The sequence below is a fragment of the Pongo abelii genome, chromosome 23 (assembly GCF_028885655.2).
Source record: "Pongo abelii isolate AG06213 chromosome 23, NHGRI_mPonAbe1-v2.0_pri, whole genome shotgun sequence".
NCBI classification, from domain to species: domain Eukaryota; kingdom Metazoa; phylum Chordata; class Mammalia; order Primates; family Hominidae; genus Pongo; species Pongo abelii.
In genome coordinates, this window is record NC_085929.1 from 57,247,389 (window position 1) to 57,273,716 (window position 26,328).

Below are 26,328 nucleotides of genomic sequence, written 5' to 3' on the forward strand. Positions count from 1 at the left end.
AGCCCTGGCTCCACCCCTGGCCTCGCGCCAGGACGCGCAGAGAGAGAGAGAGAGAGAGAGAGAGAGAGAGAGGGAGAGAGAGGCGGACACGATGCGGACTCGCAGACTTTAAGCAAACAAGTGTGGGGCCGCTCCCGCCTGGCGGGTCAGTTGTCCGCGTCGGTCACCAGCGGGGCCAGGTAGTCCGAGTGCCGGATCCCGAAACTCCAGCCGCCGGGCTTCCGGTGCTGCGGGCCCGGAGACACCGCTGACCTCGCGGGGCCGGCGTCCTCTCCGCGCCGGGACCCCTGGACCCCCGGGGACTCTGATCCCGTCACTCCGACCTCAGGCCCTCCCCACTCTCCTGACTCTGACCCTTGACCCTGGGCTCCAGGCCACCTGATCCACGTTGTAGGCCGCGGGCCCTGGCTTCCGAGTGTTGTCTTGGGGGAGCGAAGTCCGCGCCAGAATCGTGAACTGGGGGGCCCGGGACTTGTAGACCCCTGGACTCACGATGTGGTAGGCGCAGGGGCCCGGGGTCTGCGGGAGGGCACAGGGTGCTGGCTGCCGCCTCCACTGCCGCGGACCAGGGACCCCCTGCGTCCGCCCCGGCCCCTTCCCCACCTTGCTGAGGTCCTCGAAGAAACTGCCAGCCGCTCTGCGGCCGTAGATGGAGTAAGTTGGGGCGGAGACTTTGCCGATGACGCGCGGACCCAAGAGCGAGGGCACAGTATAGGCCGCGGGACCTGGGGAGGAGGCAGGGCTCGGGGGTGGTGGGTCTCCGCGGACAGGCGCGGGGTGGTCCCAGCTCCCGGAGGGCGGTCCCCGGTCTCGAGTGGGAAGGCCCACGGTTCTGGGATGGGCCGTTCTGGCCTCACCTGGGCTCTGCTGCTCCTCCCGGACACCCCAGTTTCGGGGAGCAATGGTGTGCCGAGGCGCACTGGGGTACGTCGCGTTCCCCGCTCGCTCCGGGAAGTACCTGCCTGCGGGGTGGTTCAAGGGTGTGGGGGGCTGGAACTGCGTGGGGGCCTGGTGGGTACCCGAGATGGGGTCCTGGGACTAGGGGGGAGTCTGAGCCACGATTTGTCAAAGCCCCGTGGGGTTCGGGGTTTGGGATTTGAGATCCGGATATGGAGGTACCGAATATGTGGTGTTAGGGTATCCGAGGGGGACTCGGGGCTCAGGTGGGGGGTTCCCAGCTGGGCCTCCCTGGAGGCAGTTCGGCGTTGGGGTGGCCAGGGGCCCGAGGGTCCTGACCAGGTCCCGGAGTGAGGAAGGGCGCTGAGCGGCGCGGGCGGCCGTAGATGGAGTAAGCGGGGGCGCCGTCGGGGCCGCGCACGGTCATGCGGGCGGGCACCAGGTGGCCGGGCCCGGGGCCGCACGTCGTCTGCTGCGTGGGGAAGCGCGCGCCGAAGGTGAAGGCGGGGGCGCGGGGCCGCGACGGGTCATGCAGGACGTAGCCTGGGAGCATCCGAGTCAGCGTCTGGCCGGGCCCAGCCCCAAGCCCCGTCTGGAACACGGACCCTCCCCCGGCACAGACCCCCTCTCCCCTCTAGCAGGCACGGTTCAGCCCCAAGCGCAGACCTCCCTGGTCTCTTCCCCTTCCCTCCCCCAGGCGCCGTCCCACCCCTCGATCCCGGGGCCTGCCCCTTCTACCGGTGTTGGACGGCAGCTTGTATTTGGGCCCGGGGCCTCCGTAGTGCGCCGCGATGGGGCCGCGGGGCCGGTGTGGCCGCCAAAGGCCCACCCAGGCGTCCGAGCCCATAGCGCGGGTAGGGGGCGCTTACGGCTCGCAGCACCTGCGGACAGAAGGCGGTGGCCGCGGCCCCTGCACCCCAAATTCTTGGGGAGCGCACTTTCCCACTACCCTGGGATTAGCGCGGGGCGGGGCGGGGCCTGGACCGTATCCCTGGCACCAGCAAAACAAACGCGAGCTTCTTTCCCGCGTCTGCGGAGCGTGGGGCCGGGAGCGGATCCAGGGCCATCACCCGGACTCCAGGCGGGTTAGGCAGGGAGGTGAACTCGCGGGGGCCAAGTCTAGACCCAGACTTGGTGAAGGGAATCACCTGGGGGTGGGGTGGGGGCAGGAGATTTTCATGCTGTTGGGAAAGGGTGCCCCGGGAAGGGCCTGCGTGGGGGATCCGGTGCCCCGAGGTGCACTGACCTGTTGTGGTAGCTCCTGGCGTGGGAAAACAAAGCGACGTGGCTGGACACCGCCGCTCCGCCCCGCCCACCTCCCAGACCCCATTGTGGCCCTTTCCCGCTTCCTGGCAACCGCACTGACTGCCTACCGCCCCCCCCCCAACCTGGCTCCGCCTCCCCCCTCCCCACCACCCAGTGCCGCCGCTGGGCCTCTCTGTGGGTTCTGTGGCACGGGTGGGATAGTAGGCTGGGCCACCCAGAACGCTGGCTTCACCCTTACCCAAGTTTCAGTATACCCATTCTGGAATAGGACAAATCTGCAGACAAAAGCAAGGATGGGAATAAAGGAATTGAATAATGCAAAGCACACACTCCATTTAATTATGTGTAGAGAGAGGATTTCTTATCTATTTAAGTCCATGAAATATTCGCAAAAAACAATCATGTATTGGGCCACAAAATAATCACACAAAGTGATAAAAAGATGTGACACATGATTACAATAGAATACAATTCTAGGCAAACAAAATGTAAAAAAAAGAAGAAGAAAACTCAGCCTGGGCAATACAGTGAGACCCATCTCGACAAAAAACTTTAAAAATTAGCTGGGTGTGATGATGTACACCTGTAGTCCCAGCTACGGGGTCGGTGGCTGAGCGGGGAGGATTTGTTGAGTCTGGGAGTTGGATCCTGCAGTGAGCAGTGATCCCACCACTAGACTCAGGCCTGGGTGACAGAGTGAGACCTTGTCTCAAAAAAAAAAAAAAAAAAGGGAGAGAGAGAACAGGAAGCAGGAGCAAACAAATATTTTGAAATTGACAAATCTTTTAAAAAAAACCCTGGATCAAAACTTGTCAGACATAATCTGAAGTTACAAACTGTAGCAGCAAGAGCCGCAGACAAAACTCCTCAGACACCAAGTTAAAGAAGGAAGGGGTTTATTCGGCTGGGGGCATCGGCAAGACTCCTGTCTCAAGAGCTGAGCTCCCTGAGTGAGCAGGGAGCTCACTGTCCCTTTTAAGGGCTCACAAGTCTAAGGGGGTGCGCGTGAGAGGATCATGATCGCTTGAGCAAGCAGGGGGTATGTGACTGGGGGCTGCATGCACGGGTAATCAGAACGGACCGGATTGAACAGGGATTTTCACAGTGCTTTTCCATACAATGTCTGGAATCTGTAGATAACGTAACCGGTGAGGTCAGGGGTCAGTCTTTAACTACCAGGCCCAAGGTGTGGCGCGGGGCTCTCTGCCTGTGGATTTTATTTCTGTCTTTTAGTTTTTACTTTTTCTTTCTTTGGAGGCAGAAATTGGGCATAAGACAATATGAGGGGTGGTCTCCTCCCTTAAAACTACATATCAAACACTACCAAGGTAGATTCCCTTCCTACCAAACTCCTATAGGAGGCAGCTAAAGCTGTGTTCTTGTGGGCGGAGGATTACCCAGGTGCCGAGGCAAGAGACTGAAGGCACAAACTGTTTCAGTATAATAAAGAAAATAGTTAGAGTAAGAATAGTTATAATACAAATTAGATATAGAGATGATCATGGACATTATCAATCATTAGTATAGACATTAGTCATTAACTTTTAATATTACTCTTTGTTGCATTACTAATATAACCTAGGAATAACCGGCGGGTATAGAGTCAGGTGCTGAAGGGACATTGTGAGAAGTGACCTAGAAGGCAAGAGGTGAGCCCTCTGTCACACCCGCATAAGGGCCGCTTGAGGGCTCCTTGGTCAAGCGGTAACGCCAGTGCCTGGGAAGCACCCGTTACTTAGCAGACCGCGAAAGGCAGTCTCCTTTCTTTGAAGGAGTCAGGGAACACTCTGCTCCACCAGCTTCTTGTGGGAGGCTGGATATTATCCAGGCCTGCCCACAGTCATCCGGAGGCCTAACCCCCTCCCTGTGGTGCTTCAGTGGTCACACTCCTTGTCCACTTTCATGCTCCTCCCGTACTCCTGGTTCCTCTTTGAAGTTCACAGTAGATAGCGGTAGAAGAAATAGTTAAAGTCTTAAAGTATTTGATCTTTCTTACAAATGCATAGAAGAAAACACTGACGTCTGCTGCCTTACCTCTCTGCTTCGGCTACCTAAAAGGGAAGGGGCCCCTGTCCTGTGATCACATGAGTTGCTTCACCTTGTCAATCACTTAGAAGATTCACCCTCCTTACCCTGTCCCCTTGTCTTGTATGCAATAAATATCAGCTGTTTGGGGCCACTACCAGTCTCCTCCTCTTGATGGTAGTGGTCCCTGGGGCCCAGCTGTTTTCTCTTTATCTCTGTCTTGTGTCTTTATTTATTACAATCTCTCGTCTCTGCACACAAGGAGAACACCCACTAAGCCCTGTAGGGCTGGACCCTACATGTTCTGAGGAAAATTTATAGTCATTTTAAAATGACTTCATTATGGCCGGGCGCAGTGGCTCACGCCTGTAATCCCAGCACTTTGGGAGGCCGAGGCGGGCGGATCATGAGGTCAGGAGATCGAGACCATCCTGGCTAACATGATGGAACCCCGTCTCTAGTAAAAATACAAAAGAAATTAGCCGGGCCTAGTGGCGGGCGCCCGTAGTCCCAGCTACTCAGGAGGCTGAGGCAGGAGAATGGCGTGAACCCAGGAGGCGGAGCTTGCAGTGAGCGGAGATCGCACCACTGCATTCCAGCCTGGGCGACGGCAAGACTCTGTCTCAAAAAAAAAAAAAAAAAAAAAAGACTCATTATTATTATTTTAGACAGAGTCTCACTCTGTCACCCAGGCTGGAGTGCTGTGGAGCATCTCAGCTCACTGCAACCTCTGCCTCCCAGGCTCAAACGATCTTCCTTTGTCAGCCTCCCAAGTAGCTGGGACCACAGACATGCACCACCACACTCGGCTAATTGTTTTGTATTTTTGGGAGAGATGGGGTTTCACCATGTTGCCCAGGCCGGCCTTGAACACCTGGGCTCAAAAGATCCGCCGGCCTTGGCTCCCTAAAGTGCTGGGATTGCAGAAGTGAGCCACCCAGCCTCGTGACTACATTATTAATGAAGAAACAATTCAAGAAGCTTAGTATATATCTTACAAATGGAAAAAAAAAAAAGTAACATAAAGGAATGAAACAGGAACTAACACAAAGTAGTAGATAAAATATAATAACTATATATGTATATTTTTGAGACAGAGTCTCACTCTGTCGCCAGGCTGGAGTGCAGTGGCACAATCTCGGCTCACTGCAACCTCCGCCTCCTGGGTTCAAGCGATTCTTCTGCTTTATCTTCCCGAGTAGCTGGGATTACAGGTGCCCGCCACCATGTCCAGCTAATTTTTGTATTTTTAGTAGAGATGGGGTTTCACCATGTTGGCCAGGATGGTCTCAATCTCTTGACCTTGTGATCTGCCTGCCTCGGCCTCCCGAAGTGCTGGGATTACAGGCGTGAGCCACTGTGCCCAGCCACTCAGAGAGTTTTGTAATGGTTCTTTTCATAGGCATGTGCGCATGAAGGCCCCCACCCCTTCTTAACCTCTTATTTTGTTTGGGTTCGACACAAGTGACTCCATCTTGATATTGGCAATTTTTACGTTTCCTCTAAAAATACAAAAATTAGCTGGGCATGGTGGCAAGTGCCTGTAATCCCAGCTACTTGGGAGGCTGAGGCAGGAGAATCACTTGAACCCGGGAGGCGGAGGTTGCAGTAAGCTGAGACCGTGCCATTGCACTCCAGCCTGGGTGACAAAGTGAGACTCAGTCTCAAAAAAAAAAAAAAAAATTCTCTGAAGACATCACTGATCAGTTATCCTGTGGTTAGGTTTTGATTGTCCTTTCCTGTCCAGGTTGACTTGGTGCCTCCTGTGCTTAGGTTTTGATTGTCCCTTCCTGTCCAGGCTGACTTGGTGGTTAGGTTTTGATTGTCCCTTCCTGTCCAGGTTGACTTGGTGGTTAGGTTTTGATTGTCCCTTCCTGTCCAGGCTGACTTGGTGGTTAGGTTTTGATTGTCCCTTCCTGTCCAGGTTGACTTGGTGGTTAGGTTTTGATTGTCCCTTCCTGTCCAGGTTGACTTAGTGCCTCCTGTGCTTAGGTTTTGATTATCCCTTCCTGTCCAGGCTGACTTGGTGGTTAGGTTTTGATTGTCCCTTCCTGTCCAGGTTGACTTGGTGCCTCCTGTGCTTAGGTTTTGATTGTCCCTTCCTGTCCAGGTTGACTTGGTGCCTCCTGTGCTTAGGTTTTGATTATCCCTTCCTGTCCAGGCTGACTTGGTGGTTAGGTTTTGATTGTTCCTTCCTGTGCAGGCTGACTTGGTGGTTAGGTTTTGATTGTCCCTTCCTGTCCAGGCTGACTTGGTGGTTAGGTTTTGATTGTCCCTTCCTGTCCAGGCTGACTTGGTGGTTAGGTTTTGATTGTCCCTTCCTGTCCAGGTTGACTTCGTGCCTCCTGTGCTTAGGTTTTGATTATCCCTTCCTGTCCAGGCTGACTTGGTGGTTAGGTTTTGATTGTCCCTTCCTGTCCAGGCTGACTTGGTGGTTAGGTTTTGATTGTCCCTTCCTGTCCAGGTTGACTTCGTGCCTCCTGTGCTTAGGTTTTGATTATCCCTTCCTGTCCAGGCTGACTTGGTGGTTAGGTTTTGATTGTCCCTTCCTGTCCAGGTTGACTTGGTGGTTAGGTTTTGATTGTCCCTTCCTGTCCAGGCTGACTTGGTGGTTAGGTTTTGATTGTCCCTTCCTGTCCAGGTTGACTTGGCGGTTAGGTTTTGATTGTCCCCTCCTGTCCAGGCTGACTTGGTGGTTAGGTTTTGATTGTCCCTTCCTGTCCAGGCTGACTTGGTGGTTAGGTTTTGATTGTCCCTTCCTGTCCAGGCTGACTTGGTGGTTAGGTTTTGATTGTCCCTTCCTGTCCAGGCTGACTTGGTGGTTAGGTTTTGATTGTCCCTTCCTGTCCAGGTTGACTTGGTGGTTAGGTTTTGATTGTCCCTTCCTGTCCAGGTTGACTTGGTGCCTCCTGAGCTTAGGTTTTGATTATCCCTTCCTGTCCAGGCTGACTTGGTGGTTAGGTTTTGATTGTCCCTTCCTGTCCAGGTTGACTTGGTGGTTAGGTTTTGATTATCCCTTCCTGTCCAGGCTGACGTGGTGGTTAGGTTTTGATTGTCCCTTCCTGTCCAGGCTGACTTGGTGGTTAGGTTTTGATTGTCCCTTCCTGTCCAGGCTGACTTGGTGGTTAGGTTTTGATTGTCCCTTCCTGTCCAGGCTGACGTGGTGGTTAGGTTTTGATTGTCCCTTCCTGTCCAGGCTGACTTGGTGCCATGTTGGGAGAACGGCCAGCAATTTTAAGTCAGTGTCAAAACCATTTGAACCACATTTGAGCAGCTGGAAGGAAATTTGGAAGGAGTAGCTATTGGGTTAAGTCGGCCTTTCATTTTTTCAGTCCCACAGGTGTTCCCTATCCTATCAAAGTGCTGCACCAGCATTACTTGTTAGCAGTTGTACTTTTGCAGTGGTTGGGCAGGTGCAGGGTTTTAAAAGAATCACACAGAGGGAAGTAATATGATGAACTCAGTTTGCAGAATGATTTTATTTTTTTATTTTCTTCTATCTATCTATCTATATTTTAATAGAGACACTCAGCTATTTTTGTTTTTGTTGTAGAGAAGACGTCTTACTTTGTTGCCCAGGCTGGTATCAAACTGACTTCAAACAATCCTCCTGCATTGGCCTCCCAAAGTTCAGGGATTATAGGCATGAGCCACTGTGCTTGTCCCTATATTTCTTAAATATAGTGTAAAAATAGTATAAACTGTATGCTCTTAAATTACTTGATTTAAGTGCTTTTTTTCTTTATGCCAATTAAATAGAGCTCTTTGTAAATTAAAATCACATATAGACATAAAGACACAAAAACATAGACAACACAAAGATCTTGTGGCTTTTCACTTGAAAATTTTAGTTATAAAACAGTAGGCCAGGCGTGGTGGCTCACGCCTGTAATCCCAGCACTTTGGGAGGCCGAGGTGGGCAGATCACTTGAGGTCAGGAGTTCGAGACCAACCTGACCAACATGGAGAAACCCTGTCTCTGCTAAAAATACAAAAATTAGCCAGATGTGGTGGTGCATACCTGTAATCCCAGCTACTCGGGAGGCTGAAGCAGGAGAATCGCTTGAATCCGGGAGGCGGAGGTTTCAGTGAGCCGAGATTGCGCCATTTCACTTCAGCCTGGGCAACAAGAACAAAACTCTGTCTCAAAACAAAAACAAGCAAAAACAAAAACTGTAAAACATAATAATATAAATTCACGGGTGTGTAAAAGGACAGTTGGATTTAAATTATGTTTTTGATAAAACAGAAAAAGTTAAGGTTACCTGTTCAGATGGCTAAAGCTTTGTGATTTTCATTACCCTACTGGTAATCCTCTGAACAAGATGGGAAGACGAGACCGGGCACGGTGGCTCATGCCTGTAATCACGGCACTTTGGGAGGCCGAGGCAGGTAGATCATTTGCAGTCAGGAGTTGGAAACCAGCCTGGCCAACATGGTGAAAACCCATCTCTACTAAAAATACAAAATTAAACGGGCATGGTGTCAGGCACCTGTAATCCCAGCTACTCAGGGAGGCTGAGGCAGAAGAATCGCTTGAACTCGGGAAGTGGAGGTTGCAGTGAGCCAAGATTGCACCACTGCACTCCAACCTGGGGGACAGAGCGAGACTCTGTCACAAACAAACAAACAAACAGCTCCTCAAATGAATATAAATATTTAATTCCAGTTAGATTTCCAATGTTAAAAATAGGAAAACACAAATTTAAAGCTCATATGCAAAAATGTGTTCAATTGTCAAAAAAATTCTAAAACAGGAAAAGAATAAAAGAGGTCTTAGATATTAACCGCATGCGATGGTTAATTTGATGCCCCAGCTTGGCTGGGCCACACGCCCGTGGCAGGTCTGTGCGTTCCTGGCCCCTTCCTTGCTCCTGAAGCGCAGCCATCGCGGCATCTTTCTGCATTTGCTGCTTCTGAATCCCTTTGCGTCCTCTTTTCTTGACTTCCGCTGTTAACGTCATCTTACTAGGTAATGATTCTCTATGTTAATGTTTTTCCTGTTCACATTCCTGGTGTGGCTGTTCCCTTCTGTTTGGAACTAACTCAGTTATGATAGAGATTTTCGGAGGTGAAGATGAGAGAGGTTCAGTGAGTCTATCAGGCAAGAGTAGAAATGGATTTATTATGGGGAATATTACAGAATCACTGGATGAGTTGGTGGTATAATAGCTGAGAGGTGGCCTTTGGGACTAATGAGCTTAAGAGGAGACCTGGGTAGCTGTGATTCTGAGATCAGGAACCTGCCGGGAATCCTGACGCCGCGCCCCTGCTGCCCAGGCCTCCCCCAGCAACGGCTGAGTCTCCACAGCCCTGCTTCCAGCAGAGTCAGCGCAGGGCAGAGGCCTCCGAGTCATTTCTGCCTTTCACATCTTACACAACTGCACTGAATCCAACAGCCTCGCCCAGAACTCTGGCTGCAAGGGAATCTGTAAAACACAGTATTGCCGCATTTGTATTTTAGGTTCTAAAATACAGGAAAATAAATAAAAGGAGATGAGAATGGAAGCTGAACACAAGGGACCACATCCAGCACAGTGGAAAATCAAGAGTTCTGATGTGAGCACAGCAGGCTCCTGATGTGAGCACAGAGATGTCATCTGCCACCCAGTGATGTTCATGGCAGACGCAGTGGAGAGGTCCGGGTCGGAGATGCTGAACTGGGAGGCGTGCACAAGCCGTGGGAACAAGCCGTGCACAAGCCGCTTAGTGCAGGGGTCACCGAGTCCAGCCACCTCCTGTTTCTGTAAGTAAAATTGTATTGGGGCCGGGCACGGTGGCTCCCGCCTGTAATCCCAGCATTTTGGGAGGCCGAGGCGGGCGGATCATGAAGTCAGGAGATTGAGACTATCCTGGCTAACACGGTGAAACCCCGTCTCTACTAAAAATACAAAAAATCAGCTGGGCATGGTGGCGCGTGCCTGTAGTCCCAGCTACTCAGGAGGCTGAGGCAGGAGAACGGCATGAACCCGGGAGGCGGAGCTTGCAGTGAGCCGAGATCCCACCACTGCACTCCAGCCTGGGTGACAGAGCCAGACTCCATCTCAAAATAAATAAATAAATAAAATATAAATAAAAATAAAAAATAAAATTTTATTGGAACACAGCCACATCCTTTTATTTTTTAAGGTTGGTTTTGTGCAGACTTGAGTAGTTGCAAGAGACTGTATGACCTGCAAAGGCAAAAATAGCCACAATCCAGCTCTTCGCACAACAACTTCTCTGCCTTTGACTGAGAGTGTGCACGTGAGTAAAGAGCTCCAGGGCCCTGCAGCACTCCCGGGCTGGAGACGTGGCAGAAACAAGCACTCTGATATGTGGATCATAAACAAGCGACAGCCTCTGATGCTCAGCACTTAGGCGTCTCAGCCAACTTTCATGAGTTAGGTTGTGGGATGTTTGATGAGTGTAGCTTCTTGAGTTTCTGTCGTCCTCACCAGGGACCCTTAAGCTGGTGGACTCGTATTTGACATCTGCGGTGAGGCCCTGTTGGATTCCAGGAAGACTTAATTTTCCCAACTATAATAGATTACTGTGAAACCCCAGCATAATTACCTTACATGAGCTAAATATTAAAATAGAGACCAGGCCTGAAGAATCCCTGAGCAGACAAAACCAGTTGTAACTGACCTCAACCTTGCCTAAATGGAAAACATAAGTGAAACTTAACTGGAGTCATTTCTGATAAATGATTATGTTAGGCAGAAGTAAAACTCAACCCCAGCCAATCCTAAGCAGCCAGCTAACGCTCGATTGCATAACTAGGGACTTCCCAGCTAGACAGACCAAATAAGGAAGTTGCATAACTCTAACCATTTAAGGGATTTCTTCAGTGTGCCTCCTGGTTTTCTTAAATAGACAGACAAATACTTATCTCTGACACTTTTGTCACTGGCCTGAGAAAAAAAGTGTTTACGGCCGGGCTCACACCTGTAATCCCAGCACTTTGGGAGGCCGAGGCGGGTGGATTAGTAGGAGTTCAAGACCAGCCTGGCCAAAATGGAGAAAGCCCGTCTTTACTAAAAATACAAAAATTAGCTGGGTGTGATGGAGTGTACCTGTAACCCCAGCTACTCGGGAGGCTGAGGCAGGAGAATTGCCTGAGCCCAGGAGGCGGACATTGCAGTGAGCCGAGATCACGCCACTGCACCCCAGCCTGGGGGACAGAGCAAGACTCTGTCTCAAAAAAAAAGGAAAAGAAAATAAAAACAAGTGTTTATATGAAGTATTTTCTCAGAAAAAGAGTAACTAACCCAAATACTTTTCAAGTGCATGTGGCTTGATTAATCTTTAATAAATAAGAGTATTGGTGATTTAGTAAAAATGGATATTCTACCTAGCTTTGTTAATCAAATAAGCTCATATTATCTCTGTTACAAAATTTGTCAACAAGCAAAATAAACTGAGATGACAGTTATTTATTTATTTATTTATTTATTTTGAGACGGAGTCTCGCTCTGTTGCCAGGCTGGAGTGCAGTGGTGCAATCTCGGCTCACTGCAACCTCTGCTTCCTGGGTTCAAGCAATTCTCCTGTCTCGGCCTCCCAAGCAGCTGGCACTACAGGTGCGTGCCACCATGCCGAGCTAATTTTTGTGTTTTTAGTAGAGATGGGGTTTCACCATGTTGGCCAGGATGGTCTTGATCTCTTGACATTGTGATCTGCCCACCTCGGCCTCTCAAAGTGCTGGGATTACAGGTGTGAGCTACTGCGCCTGGCCGACAAACAGTTCTGTTGAATGTTATAATATGTCTTCCTGAAGACAATTTCCAAAATATTTCTGGTAACTTGAAACGTTAAAATTATACTAAATTGTCCAGGCACAGTGGCTCACACCTGTAATCCCAGCACTTTGGGAGGCTGAGGTGGGCAGATCACCTGAGGTCAGCAGTTGAAGACCATCCTGGCCAACATGGTGAAACCCTGTCTCTACTAAAAATACAAAAAAAATTAGCCGGGCGTGGTGGCGCATGCCTGTAGTCCCAGCTACTCAGGAGGCTGAGGCAGGAGAATCGCTTAAACTCGGGAGGCGGAGGTTGCAGTGAGCCGATATTGTGCTACTTCGCTCCAGTCTGGTGACAGAGTGAGACCTCATCTCAAAAAAAAAAATTATACTAAATTATATTAAATGATAGATATCCACTAAATATCTAGATCACTTCCAAACAAGATAAACTACCAAAACATCAATTGCTGAACATAAGTTTAAGCTTCTGTATTTTTGACTTCTTATGAAAGAGGAAGTGGTGATATTTGGGTCTGCTGGGTAAGGATGTCTGTGCTGTGAGGAAACATGGTATTTAAACATTACAAAATCATGTACTTCCTAATTCTCACTAGATATTAGGTTCCTAACGGTTAAGACATTTAATTAATGTATGCAATTAAAACTACTACAAGTAGCAAGGGTAAAAGGCGACAACTGTCTATGAAAATGATTATAAATATGAAAGATATACAGAGAAAGTAAGATGTGTTTTTAATAGGGAAAAGTATACAAGGTGTATGTTTTCATTAAGAAAAAAATTAATTTTGTCTTTTTTTTTCAACTTTTACTTTAGATACAAGAGGTACACGTGCAGGTTCGTTTCTTGGGTATATTACATGATGCTGAGGTTTGGGGTAAGAATGATCCGATCCCTCAGGTACGGAGCATGGTACCCAGTAGTTTTTCAGCCCTTGAAAAACTTGAGCCTCTCTCTCTCCCTCCTCTGGTGTCCCCAATTTTTTTTTTTTTTTTTTTTTTTTTTTTGAGATGGAGTCTCGCTCTGTCCCCCAGGCTGCAGTGCAGTGGCGCGATCTGGGCTCACTGCAACCTCCGCCTCCCGGGTTCAAGCGATTCTCCTGCCTCAGCCTCTTGTGTAGCTGAGATTAGAGGTGCCCGCCACCACGCCTGGCTAATTTTTGCATTTTTAGTAGAGACAGGGTTTCCCCATGTTGCTCAGGCTGGTCTCAAACTCCTGACCTTGTGATCTGCCTGCCTCGACCTCCTAAAGTGCTGGGATTACAGGCGTGAGCCACCACGTCTGGCCAGTAGCCCCCAGTTTTTACTGTTGCCATCTTTATGTCCACGAGTCACTCCATGTTTACTTTCCACTTATAAGTGAGAACATAAGGTATTTGGTTTTCTGTTCCTGTGCTGATTCACTTAGGTTAATGAGTAATTTTGTCTTAGAGCAAGATGACTGACTGTTCTAGAATAAAAAAGAGGAAAATGAGTAAGACAAAAACTCAACAGATACAGAAAGTTGTAGATCTGTGAAGGGAGAATTTTGTGTGAGGTCAAACTACTAAGATTATATATTTTATTCATAGCATTAAAAAATAAGCTCAGTAATGTATTAATGCAAAGTTAGAATTCAATTTTCTTTTTTTTTTTTTGAGACAGAGTCTCACTCTGTCACCCTGGCTGGAGTGCAGTGGTGCAATCTCGGCTCACTGCAAGCTCTGCCTCCTGGGTTCATGCCATTCTCCTGCCTCAGCCTCCCCAGTACCTGGGACTACAGGTGCCCGCCACCACGCCTGGCTAATTTCTTTTGTATTTTTGTATTTTAGAGACAGGGTTTCACCGTGTTAGCCAGGATGGTCTCGATCTCCTGACCTCGTGATCTGCCCTCCTCGACCTTCCAAAGTGCTGGGATTACAGGCGTGAGCCACCGCCCCCAGCCTCAACTTTCTTTTTTTAGAGATGGGGTCTTGCTATGTAGCCCAGGCTAGAGTGCAGTGGCTGTTCACAGCCGTAATCATAAATCATAGCACGCTACAGCTGTGAACGGCTAGGCTCAGGTGATCCTTCTGCCTCAGCCGGCTGAATACCTGGGACTACAGGTATGCACCCTCCCACCTAGCTTAGAATTCAGTTTTCTTTCTGTAAAAAGGACAAAGCCTTCTTGGAATCTTAGTCTGCTCTTGATTATGAAGGTTTTTTTTCTTTATCTTTTAAGTAGTTGGCCTAGAAGACAAAGATTTCATGTTTTATCAAGATAATTTCTTAGGCTTTATGTTATCTTTTATTAGGTCTCTGGTTATTTTTCAAAATGTGAATCTTTTCAATATTAAAAAGTTGTTTTTTTTTCCAGCTAGGTCACTTTCTGTATTTGCCTTTAAAGTCTTCTGTCCCTTTGGCATTGTTTCACAGTGGCCTGTGATCCCGTTTAGTCACGTGTTTTAAACCTTTTGACATTTGACAACTTCCTTGAATCAACTTTGAGAGGCTCCAGAAGGGTCCTTGGAATATCTCAAATGAATTTATTTTCTGTCCTTCTAAAAGGAGAGATTGGCCAGGTGCGGGCGCGGTGGCTCACGCCTGTAATCCCAGCACTTTAGGAGGCCAAGGTGGGTGGATCACCTGAGGTGAGGAGTTCGAGGCCAGCCTGAACAACATAGCAAAACCCCGTCTCTACTAAAAATACAAAATTACCCAGGCGTGGTGGTGCATGCCTGTAGTCCCAGCTACTCCGGAGGCTGAAGCAGGAGAATCGCTTGAACCCGGGAGGCAGAGGTTGCAGTGAGCCAAGATCGCACCATTGCACTCCAGCCTGGGCAACAGGAGAGAAACTCTGTCTCAGGAAAAAAATAAAATAAAATAAAATAAAAGGCCTGGTGCGGTGGCTCACGCCTGTAATCCCAGCACTTTGGGAGGTCAAGGTGGCGGATCACGAGGTCAGGAGATGGAGACCATCCTGGCTAACGCGGTGAAACCCTGTCTTTACTAAAAAATACAAAAAATTAGCTGGGCGTGGTGGCGTGTGCCTGTAGTTTCAGCTACTCAGGAGGCTGAGGCAGGACAATTGCTTGAACCCAGGAGGCAGAGGTTGCAGTGAGCCGAGGTTGCACCACTGCACTCCAGCCTGGTGACAGTGCAAGACTCCGTCTCTAAATAAATAAATAAATAAATAGAGAGATGCTAAACTAATTTGGCTTATTTGATATGTTAAATTGCATGGTAAGCATTATCAAATACAGATGATGTTTAACTTTCTTAGGTTACATTTATATAGGTATGTATTATTAATATAAATGCCCCCAAATTATATTAAAATACCTAAAAATCTGATATGTTCTGGTATCAGTTATCATTCTAATTGTTATCTTAAAATGTTTTATTAAAACTGTCAAATTTCCTTGGCAGTTGCGTAATACAGAATTGCACCTGTAATCCCAGCTACTCGGGAGGCTGAGGCAGGAGAATCACTTGAACCCGGGAGGCGGAGGTTGCAGTGAGCCGAGATCGCGCCATTGCACTCCAGCCTGGGCGACAGAGCGAGACTCCATCTCAGAAAGAAAGAAACAAACAGGGCTCGGCGCATCGGCTCACGCCTGTGATCCCAACACTTCGGGAGGCCGAGGTGGGAGAATCACGAGGTCAGGAGTTCGAGACCAAGCTAGCCAACATGGTGAAACCCTGTTCCTACCAAAAATACAAAAAATTACCTGGGTATGGTGGCGGGCACCTGTAGTCCCAGCTACTCAGGAGGCTGAGGCAGGAGAATGGCGTGAACCCGGGAGGCGGAGCTTGCAGTGAGCCGAGATCGTGCCACTGCACTCCAGCCTCAGCGACAGAGCCAGACTCCATCTCAAAAAAATAAATAAATATATAAAAAGAATGGGAGTGACTATAAAAGAGATTGTATTTCAGTAGAAAACTACAGTGCATGCATTATCACATTCTGGTCCTGTTCATGTTCTTTGAGGTTTTGTTTTCTCCCCGTAAACTGGATTGAATCCCGACTTTCCCTAGCTTCACTAAAATCTACAACTTCCCTTTTCCGAAGCCCGGCACACTGAAAGTAGATGACTTTAATTTTCAGAATAATCACTACAGCAGATCACGTCTGGATGGCCTTTGTGCCTGCTGCCAGGTGGGCCACTTGGAGAGTTCATCAGAATACCTCCTGATGACAACACCAGGGACTTTTTTATTTTTATTATTATTATTTTTTTTTGAGGTGGAGTTTCTCTCTTGTTGCCCAGGCTGGAGTGCAATGGCAAAATCTTGGCTCACTGCAACCTCCACCTCCCAGGTTCAAGCAATTCTCCTGCCTCAGCCTCCCAAATAGCTGAGATTACAGGTGTGCGCCACCACACCCAGCTAATTGTTATATATATATGTTTTTTTTTAGTAGAGACGGGGTTTCTCCATGTTGGCCAGGCTGGTCTCGAACCCCCGACCTCAAGTGATCCGCCTGCCTCTGCCTCCCAAAGTGTTAGGATTACAGATGTGAGCCACCGCGCCCAGTCATCACCAGGGACATTTAACTGACATCTTCATTCCATCATCTGAAGAGGCTCCAATCTCTGGGCTCAAAAAGTAAGATCATAGTCACTGGTAGTCAAAAAAAAAAAACAAAAAAACAAAACAAAACAAAAAAAACGAACAAGGCTAAGGTCATAATTTACTCCAAAGATTAACCTTTGTTAAATTATTTTGTTTCCATGGAACAATACTTTGAATTCCCATCATGCAATGCAATCTGAAATGAATAACTTAGCCCCAACAGTGTTCCAAACTAGAAGCTCTTGATACCTTAGGAGCTTAACAAATAAGAGCTTGTGTTCTTGATAAGAAAATTTCCTTATCAATACATTAGAAATTGTTTTCCAAAATTTAAAGACTCTTAAGAAACAAATATAAGTCTCTCATGAGATAGACGACGCCGTTGGTTGATTTAATGGGTTAAATCTTGGCTCCTGGGGATCTCAGCTGCGGGGAGTTGTTTAGTCCTTGGCGGTTATTCTTACAGTCACTGTGTTTACCTAATTCCTGCATTGTATCCTCTCAAGGGTTTCAACACTTTCCAGCAGCCACTCTAACATCAAATGATTGCCATCAGGATTAAACAATTTACAGAATTCAAGACCCCACCACCCAGGTCTAGGATGGTGATCACCTGTACATGACTCTTCACTCCAGTGACTATGCCACTCAGTGGTAATGGAGAGCAAAGCTCTACCATCTGGTCATCCTCTCAGCTTGCCCAGTGGGGATTTGTTGAAGCAAAAAAAATTTTTTTTTGAGATGGAGTCTCGCTCTGTCACCCAGGCTGGAATGCAGTGGTGCGATCTCAGCTCACTGCAACCTCTGCCTCCTGGGTTCAGCGATTCTCCTGCCTCAGCTTCCCGAGTGGCTGGGATTACAGGTGAGTACCACCACGCCCAGCTAATTTTTTAGTGGAAATGGGTTTTCACCATGTTGGCCAGGCTGGTCTCCAACTCCTGACCTCAGGTGATCCACCCACCTTGGCCTCCCAAAGTGCTGGGATTACAGGTGTGAGCCACTGCACCCGGCCTGTTTAAGTAAATTAAAATGGAGACCAGGCCTGAAGAATCCCTAAGCGGACAAAACAATTTAGGTCACTTAAGTGACTTCAGCCTTGCTTAAATTGAAAACATAAGTGAAACTTAACTTGAGCCTTTTTGTTTGTTTTTCAGTAGAGACAAGGTCTTGCTATGTTGCCCAGGCTGGTCTCAAAGACTAGTCATCTGCCCTGCCTCGGCCTCACACCCAAAGTGCTGGGATTACAGGCATGAGTCATTTCTTTTTTTTCTTTGTTGAGACAGAGTCTTCTCTGTTGCCCAGGCTGGAGTGCAATGGCGCAATCTTGGCTCACTGCAACTTCTGCCTACCGGGTTCAAGCAGTTCTCCCACCTCATCCTCCCGAGTAGCTGGGATTACAGGCACTTGCCATCATGCCCAGCTAATTTTAGTATTTTTGTAAAGATGGGGTTTCACTATGTTGACCAGGCTGGTCTTGAACTCCTGACCTCAGGTGATCTGCCCACTTTGGCCTCCTACCCAAAGTGCTGGGATTATAGGCGTGAGCCACCATGCCTAGCTGAGTTGTTTCTGATAAATGCTTCCATTAGACAGAGATAAATTTTAATCTACCCAATCATAAGTAACCAACTATCATGATTATATAACTACTGACTTTCCAACAGGATAAGCCAAAGAAAGCAATTCTATAACTGTAACCAATCAAATAATTTCTTTATTGTGCTTCTACATTTTCCCAATAAAAACTTGCATTTGTTATTTTGTCTCTGGAATACTAAACCTCTTTCAGTCAGGTGTTCCCCAATTCATAAATTGCTTTTTACTCAAATAAACCCTTTAAAATTCTGTTGTGAGTCAGATGTTTCTTTAACGCGTGGTTGTAAAACATGCTGTTAGTAAGGAACATGGCTTAGATCTACATCCAGGTCCTAGTGCAGTTTCTTTTTCCGTCACCAGGGCCATCTTGCTGGCTTGCCACAGGTTACATGGTAATGACTGGGCATTATTCGTGGGAAACTGCACTGCGTAAGCAGGCCTGGCTAGGCCCACAGTAGGCCCCGGGCACATTTTCAGCTGCGAAGCGGAGGAATAACAACTGATGAGGTAGAAGGAGAACCAAGAGACGGTGAGAGAATGGGAACTGAGCTGAGAGAGCTTCTGGAAGGTTGCGGTGGTCTACGGCGATTCATGTTATTGAGAAACGGCGTTAGGCTGATTTCATGGGGCAGATGACATGGAAGAGCTGCTGAGGAAGATGCTGAGCTCCTGAGGTGAAAAGGGATGAGGACGCCTAAGAAGACACAAGCGCAATACCTAATACAACTTCCTGAAATTGTTTCATGTCACACGTTAAAATAATATGAAACACATTAAAATAATAAAATGATATGAATGTTTTATTTTATCTGAACTACGGTGATTTGTCTTCAGATTTTGAAATATAAAAGATTTTATTTTATTTATTTTTTAAGACAGAGTCTCACTCTGTCGCCCAGGCTGGAGTGTGGTGGTGCGATCTCAGCTCACTGAAACCTCCGCCTCCTGGGTTCAAGCGATTATCCTGCCTCAGCCTTCTGAGTAGCTAGTATTACAGGTGTCCGGCACCATGCCCGGCTAATTTTTTTTTTTTTTAAAGTAGAGAAGGTGTTTCACCATGTGGGCCAGGCTGGTCTTGAACGCCTGACCTCAGGTGAACCGCCTGCCTCGGCCTCCCCTAAAGTGCTGAGATTACAGGTGTGAGCCACTACGCCCGGCCAAAAGCCTTTATTTTTTGCTTTTCCTGCTTTTAACCATCCTCCTTTTTGGGGGGTTGGGGGGACCTAGTTATTAATAGAAAAAAACCCTTTGCTGGTGTCTTTTTTTCTTTGTTTGAGATGGAGTCTCGCTCTGTCACCCAGGCTGGAGTGCAGTGGCGCGATCTCGGCTCACTGCAACTTCCCGGGTTCAAGCGATTCTCCTGCCTCAGCCTCTGGAGTAGCTGGGATTACAGGCGCCCGCCACCACGCCCGGCTAATTTTTTGTATTTTTGGTAAAGACAGGGTTTCTCCGTGTTGGCCAGGCTGGTCTCGAACTGCTGACCTCAGGCGATCCAACACCTCGGCCCCGGGTCGCACTTTTTTGCCCGTTTTAGATCCCAGCCTCCACCTGCGGCCACAGCCGGAAATGCAGAGAAATTAAATTCGCGCCCCTGGGGCCGGCGGGGCTGGCGCTGGCTCACCCGCTCCCCGGGCCCGCCCAGTCTCCAGCTTTGCGCTCGGAGCCCAGGGGCTGCGGGTTCACAGTTGACCCGCGAGTCGCTGCTCACCCTCCAGGCGCGGCCCCGGGGCGCTCGCGCGCGCTGCCGACGGAGCCACCATCCCTGACGCGTTCTCAGTTTACGGCAGAAAACGCCAGTCGGCGCGGGACCACGACTCCAGGGTTTCGCGGAAATAAATTTTAATCCAGTTTTGAAGCCACCACTTGGAGTTCCAGGGCAGTTGCACCCCGGGGGCGCGCTGCCCCCCGCCGCTTCCCGCCCCTTACTCAGTCTCTAATATTTATGGGTGTCATCTCCACCCTCTGAAGGTTTCTGGACCCCAGACTTAACCAAGAGGCAGAGCCTGAGACTGGGACAGAGAATAAGGGCAGAGTCTAGAAAGCCTTCCCTCAACTTGAGGTCCACCTTAAGGTATGGGGCCCACCCACACCCTCTCACTGTCATCTAATAGTCCCAGGGGGAGCTGGGAGGTGAGTTACCTGAGGCTCAGTAGGGTTCAGGCTGGGTGCCAGGGACACTCCTAGGCCATCTCCTTGCTGCTTGAGTAAGGGAGAAATCCCCAGGCCTACTGTGTCCCGGACGAAGGAAAAATACACACGGTACTTTCCAGGGAGCCCTGCCTTTGTCCCAGGGACTCCAGGCTCTTTTTCATGTCTGAGCCTCACCTGGCACCTGTCCCAAGACTCACTCCTGAGACGGGATTAAGTAAGAAGCAGGTGGAGGAGCCAAGGCTCCTCCCTCAGGAAGCAAGTGCTCACATCCAACAGAAGCACCTACATGCCGGCCTGAGCCAGGGCTAGGAGGTACCAGCCAGGATGTGGTCTTAAGGGCGAGTCCTCAGCTCAGATAAGGGAAGGCTGAGGACTGAGATGAAGACACCCAGAGTCTGGCTATTAGAGCACCTGTGGCCAGAGGGGGGTGGTTTCTAAGGGATCCAGGTGCTGGCTGATGTGGTAACTGGAGTAGGGGGCAGGCTGGGCTCAGGGCTTTCCAGGGGCACAGTGAGAGTCTCATCTGGGCAGTCAAGACACTCTCGATGGGTGCAGGGGGTCCAGGAGATCCTAGAAGGTCTAGGTGGGCTGAAATAAGCCTGGCCATAAAGAGAGAAATATGTTTGGATTTTATTTATCCCATTTATTTTTTTTTCTCTTGACTTGAAAACCCTATCCCATGTCTGGTGAACCCAGAGTAAGGAGTCCAGAAGCTGCTGGAGGAGGAGCTATGGGAGCCTCAGCCTCCCCTCTATGCCCCCTCCCTGTGCCTCAATGCAAACCTCCACAGCACCCCTGCAATGATATGCTCACTGCCAGGACCCATGCCCAGGGTCTCCCTCTTCAGCCCGAGAGACCACCGTCAGGCACAGCCTGCACCCCTCCCATGCTGGCCTACAGTGGAATCAGCCTCTCCGGTTTCTGGTGATTTCATCAGGGCCGCATCACATTGCTAGAGCTAGAGATAACATCTCCCTGTGGGTAACCCTTCCCTGCCAAGCCCCTTGAAGCTGGACCCAGGCTGAGAGGAGGGACTCTGGGGTGTGGAATGAATTTAGGGGTGTGAGGGTCTACCAGGCAGAAGCAGGTTGGCTGTGATGACAGCACAGAGCTCAGGAAAGCTGCCTGAGGACCCTGGGGCCTACGAGGAGGAGAAGAGGGCAGGAGCTGGTGGGGTGCTTGCAGAGACCGTGGGCTCCTATCCTGCCATAAGCCTCGCTGTCTCCTGATGTCTGCAGCCAGGCCCTACTGACACCCCCCGGCCTGGGTGCAAGCAGAGACCCCACCCTTCCCAGGCCCTGGAGGACTGTTCCACCTTAACTGGGCAGCCCTCGGGGCAGGCGCTGGCCGGTGCCCCAGCCCAGGCCTCTCTGTGCTCTGCATGCACTGCCAGCCTGCCATCGGGCCCCTTGCAGTGGGTTGCAGCCCTGAACCATGATCCAGGGCACCTTGGAGCCAGATGGTCCCCTCTGGGGCTGGGAGTGGGACAGTGACAATGACTGGGATAGTGCTGTGCTGGCCCTCCTGGCGCTGGCTGTGGTGGCTGCCACAGCGCTGGCCTTACACTGGTTTGGCTCCGGGCACGACCAAGAGGCGGCAGAACCGGCGTCCACAGCCCTCGGGGCTCAACCTCATCAGGCAGGAGGAGCTGAGCTGGCCCTGCAACCGAAGTGCAAGGTCAGTGATGGCAGCGAGGGGCAGAGCCCAGGGCAGGGGAAACCAGAGCCCCCAGGACGCGGCCAGCAGAGCCCTGTCCCTGCTGCAGCGCCGGGCGGGGGCCTGGCCGCCATGGCCCGGCTTCCACTCAAGACAGCTGTCGAGGAGGCCCGCAGAGGGGCATTAGGACAGCAACGGGGCAGTGCCACCCCCGCGGCCCCCCGAGCGGAAGGAAAGGAGCCTCCCAGGCCAGGCACTGCCCTCTTGGGCAGGAGCGAAGCAGGGGGGATGTCCGCCCCGCTCCTGATCCACTTCACTCCTCGGAGCCCTGGCAGCGAAGCGGAGGCGCAGGCGGAGACAGGTGGTGTCAGGGCGTCCTCTCGCCAGGCCGCGGGCCCCGCGGGGCAACAGGACACTGGTCCCCGGCAGGCGGGCGCGGGGCCCTCGGGCTCGCTGGGAAGAGGCCGGGGCCGGCGGCGGCGGATGGACGCTGGCTCGGGAGACAGAGCCCGCCGCCCCCGGAAACTGGACCCGCTCCGCCTGGGCGCCGCGGGCAGCGTGTGGGACCCGGTGGATGAGGCCGCCGCCCTGGACGCCCACGCGCGCGGCCTCCCCACAGGACCCGCACTCGCCCAGGAACCCGCACCCCCGGCTCTGCCCGCGCCCCGCGCCCCGCAGCCTGGGTCTCAGACGGAGGGCTCTGGGGCCAAGGGTGGCTGGAGCAGGGAGGCTTCGGGGGTCCCTGTCCCCGGAGGAGGCTGGCCCTGGGTCAGCAGGGAGGTCCTGGGCACCCGGAGCTTTGGCCCAGCCCCAGGCTCCACGCGCCCCTGGCTAGAGAGTCCGCCTCAAGGTCGCCCACTCTCGTCCCAAGGGCCGGGTGCCACAGGGGCCTACGATGCGGGCGAGGCCGGGGCTGACAGCTCCCGAGATGACAGTCCTGCCGCTGACCTGGGGCCCACCCGGCCCCCGGAGCAAGCAAAGCCGGCCGCAGCCTGCCACAGCCGCGCCCCTTCCCGGAGCCGTGAGCCTCGCCCGCGTTCCGCCTCCCCGCCCGCAGCTCCCGGCCCGGGGTTCCCACCTGAAGCCCTGACTCTCCCCTCTCCTTCAGATTCTTTGCCCCTGGGGGTTACCCAGGGTCCTTCTGTGGGCGAAAATCTCAGAGCGGCGCCAGCCTCAAGTTCAGCCTCAGCCCAAGTCTTAACTTCAGCTCCAGCCTCAGTCCTAGCCCCAGCCCTGGCCTCATCCCCAACATCAGCACCAACCCCAGCCACCACCTCAATCTCATCCCGCACCTCAGCCCCAACCCCAGCTCCAACCTCAGCTCCAGCTTCAACCACAGCCCCAGCCCCAGCCCCAAGTCCAGCTACAACTCCAGCCCCAGCTCCAGCCCCAACTCCAGCTCCAGCCGCAACTCCAGCCCCAGCCCCAGTCCCAGTCCCAACCCTCACACCCCCATCCCCAGCCCCAACCCCAGCTCCAACTCCAGCCCCAACCCCAGCCGCATCCCCCGCCTCAGCCCCCACCTCAGCCCCCACCTCGGCCCCAACCCCAGCCACATCCCCTGCCCCAGCTGGCGGGTCAGAGCCTCAGGAGAGTGTGGCTCTCCCCAGGCGCTACCAGGAGGGGCAGGTCTCAGCCAGCTGGGGAAACCTTATTGCCATGGTTCTTAGAAGCCACCCCTTCCCCAGGCAAGACAGGCCCCAAGGGAGTGTCCCGAGGGCGGTTCCTGGGAGCCCCGTGGATCCCAGCCCTTCCACACACTCTGAGGACAGACACGGCCCCTCTTCTTCAGTGGGGACAGTCATGGGGACAGGTACAGGGGGCCTGGTTGAGGCTGGAGGTCAGCCACAGACAAGAAGCTCCGAGACCAACGGAGCGCCCAGCCCAGACCCTCCCCCAGGCCTAAGAGGAGAGGGAACCAGGGAGAAAAGTCTAGACTCGCTGCCCCAAGTCGCGATGCCCAGGGGCCCCGCACAGCCCCCCGCGCAGAGGCCGTCTGGCCCCGCGGCCTCCTCCTCTGTGAGGCGCTCACAGCCGGCACCCCAGCTACGGAAACGCAGCAGGTGCGAAATCGCCCCGACCTCGGAGCAGGAGGTCAGGCCGGCCGCCTCAGGGGACCCTCAAGGGGAGGCGCCGGGGGAGGGGGGCAGCCCTGCCGGCCGCAGCGGGGCGCTCACAGAGAAGCAGAAGGAGGCCCGGAAGCTCATGGTGTTTCTGCAGAGGCCCGGGAGTTGGGGGGTGGCGGAGGGTCCCCGGAAGCCCAGCTCCCGGGCCCTGGAGCCCACCACGGAGGCAGCCCTGCGGCGGCGGCTGGACCTGGGCAGTTGCCTGGACGTGCTGGCCTTTGCCCGGCAGCACGGGGAGCTCGGCCTGGCGCAGGAGACCTACGCGCTGATGAGCAACAACCTGCTGCGAGTGCTGGGGGACCCGCGCCTCTACCGCCGGCTGAGCGCGGCCGACCGCGAGCGCATCCTCAGCCTGCGGACCGGCCGGGGCCAGGCGGTGCTGGGCGTCCTCGTACTGCCCAGCCTCTACCAGGGGGGCCGCTCGGGGCTCCCCAGGGGCCCTCGTGGCGAGGAGCCTCCTGCGGCGGCCCCTGTGCCCCTGCCTGTACCTGCGCACCTGCATGTGTTCAACCCCCGGGAGAACACCTGGCGGCCCCTGACCCGGGTGCCCGAGGAGGCCCCGCTCCGGGGCTGCGGTCTCTGCACCATGCACAACTACCTGTTTCTGGCGGGAGGCATCCGTGGCTCCGGTGCCGAGGCCGTCTGCTCCAACGAGGTCTTCTGCTACAACCCTCTGACCAACATCTGGAGCCAGGTTCGGCCCATGCAGCAGGCCCGAGCCCAGCTCAAGCTGGTGGCCCTGGAAGGGCTGCTCTATGCCATCGGTGGCGAGTGCCTGTACAGCATGGAGTGCTACGACCCGCGTACAGACGCCTGGACCCCACGCGCGCCACTCCCCGCAGGCACCTTCCCTGTGGCCCACGAGGCTGTGGCCTGCCGTGGGGACATCTACGTCACGGGGGGTCACCTCTTCTACCGCCTGCTCAGGTACAGCCCCGTGAAGGATGCTTGGGACGAGTGCCCATACAGTGCCAGCCACCGGCGTTCCAGCGACATCGTGGCGCTGGGGGGCTTCTTGTACCGCTTCGACCTGCTGCGGGGCGTGGGCGCCGCCGTGATGCGCTACAACACGGTGACCGGCTCCTGGAGCAGGGCTGCCTCCCTGCCCCTGCCTGCCCCTGCCCCACTGCGCTGCACCACCCTGGGCAACACCATTTACTGCCTCAACCCCCAGGTCACTGCCACCTTCACGGTCTCTGGGGGGACTGCCCAGTTCCAGGCCAAGGAGCTGCAGCCCTTCCCCTTGGGGAGCACGGGGGTCCTCAGTCCATTCATCCTGACTCTGCCCCCTGAGGACCGGCTGCAGACCTCACTCTGAGTGGCAGGCAGAGAACCAAAGCTGCTTCGCTACTCTCCAGGGAGACTCTCCTGGGATAGGTCTGAGAGGCCGGCGCTCAGGGAAGGGGCTGGGATCAGAACTTCCTGCTCTTGTTTCTGGACAACTTTCCCCTTCTGCTTTAAAGGTTGTCGATTATTTTGAAGCCCAGACTCCCTCAGCCTCTTTCTGTCCGTCACTCCACACTCAAACTGTTTCCTGACTCAATTCCGTACCTGCTTACAGCCCCTCTCAGCTTGCTCACACCCCCCTGTCTGTGGGACTCCCCGTTCCCTAGAGCTAGGGACTGATGCGTCCCCACAGACAAGGACTTGGCTTGCTGGAGCTCTGCTTAGCCGAGAGACGAGGGGGTAGAAAACATTCACTCTTCCTATGCTCTGTCAGCAGGACAGGGAGCAAAAACGTCCCCAGGCAATGCCCTCGCCTCTGGGACTTTCTGCCTGTCCTAAGGCCTCCTCAGGTACCAACCCCATAGCCATCTGGGTCTGTTTGGCACTGTGGATTCTCAAGGGCCTAGAACCCTTGCCTCTGAAACTGGTCTGCTGGTGCTGCCCTGCTGTCTGCAGCGCCTGCCCATACCCCCAGCCCATACCAGGCCAGGCCCACTCCAGGCTCACCACCCTCTGTAGCCTTGTGGGGCTCTCCCAGCCCCTCCAGAAGCCCACCCCACTTCTCACCAACCCCCCATCTCTAAATGAGGCCTGAGCGTCACCCTAGTTCTGCCCGTTTTTAGCTGTGTAGACTTGGACAAGACATTTGACTTCCCTTTCTCCTTGTCTGTAAAATGTGGACAGTGGACATCTGTCACCCAAACGAGTTGTGGGAGACAAGATCGCAGCTGTAAGCACCTCTCATGGTGTCCAGGATGCACAGCACAATCCATGATGTGTTTTCTCCCCTTACACATTTTGAAACCCATGCTAGAAAGGTGAATACATCTGACTGTGGCCCACCCCAACCTTCAGCCTGGATGTCCCTGTCTGGGCCCTTTTTCTGTT

At 52.4% G+C, this 26,328-nt stretch overlaps 2 protein-coding genes and 1 long non-coding RNA gene across 7 annotated transcripts; 2 read left to right on the forward strand and 1 right to left on the reverse strand.

The window, feature by feature from the left end:
* Positions 1 to 92: 92 nt before the first annotated feature.
* On the reverse strand, positions 93 to 2,292 carry CIMAP1B (ciliary microtubule associated protein 1B). 5 transcript variants are annotated; one of them, XM_024239742.3, is made up of 7 exons: positions 2,144 to 2,253; positions 1,636 to 1,778; positions 1,237 to 1,440; positions 858 to 962; positions 604 to 725; positions 379 to 519; positions 93 to 227 (listed from the first exon to the last, which is right to left on the reverse strand). In XM_024239742.3, exons 2-7 carry the CDS (start codon positions 1,742 to 1,744, stop codon positions 147 to 149), a joined length of 762 nt encoding a protein of 253 aa, XP_024095510.1. In that variant the 5' UTR covers positions 1,745 to 1,778; positions 2,144 to 2,253; the 3' UTR covers positions 93 to 146. The 5 variants fall into 5 exon arrangements, with proteins under 5 accessions (XP_024095510.1, XP_054399887.1, XP_054399888.1 ...); XM_054543912.2 differs by having other exon boundaries at positions 2,046 to 2,177; XM_054543913.1 differs by lacking the exon at positions 1,237 to 1,440 and having other exon boundaries at positions 2,144 to 2,292.
* A 4,553-nt stretch (positions 2,293 to 6,845) lies between these two features.
* On the forward strand, positions 6,846 to 18,869 carry LOC134761218 (uncharacterized). Its single transcript, XR_010139552.1, has 2 exons — positions 6,846 to 16,498; positions 18,422 to 18,869. It is a non-coding gene; the product is annotated as an uncharacterized LOC134761218 (long non-coding RNA).
* A 2,379-nt stretch (positions 18,870 to 21,248) lies between these two features.
* KLHDC7B (kelch domain containing 7B) lies at positions 21,249 to 26,288 on the forward strand. Its single transcript, XM_002831309.5, has one exon. The coding sequence runs from the start codon at positions 21,647 to 21,649 to the stop codon at positions 25,310 to 25,312; it is 3,666 nt and encodes a 1,221-aa protein (XP_002831355.4). The 5' UTR covers positions 21,249 to 21,646; the 3' UTR covers positions 25,313 to 26,288.
* Positions 26,289 to 26,328: the final 40 nt, after the last annotated feature.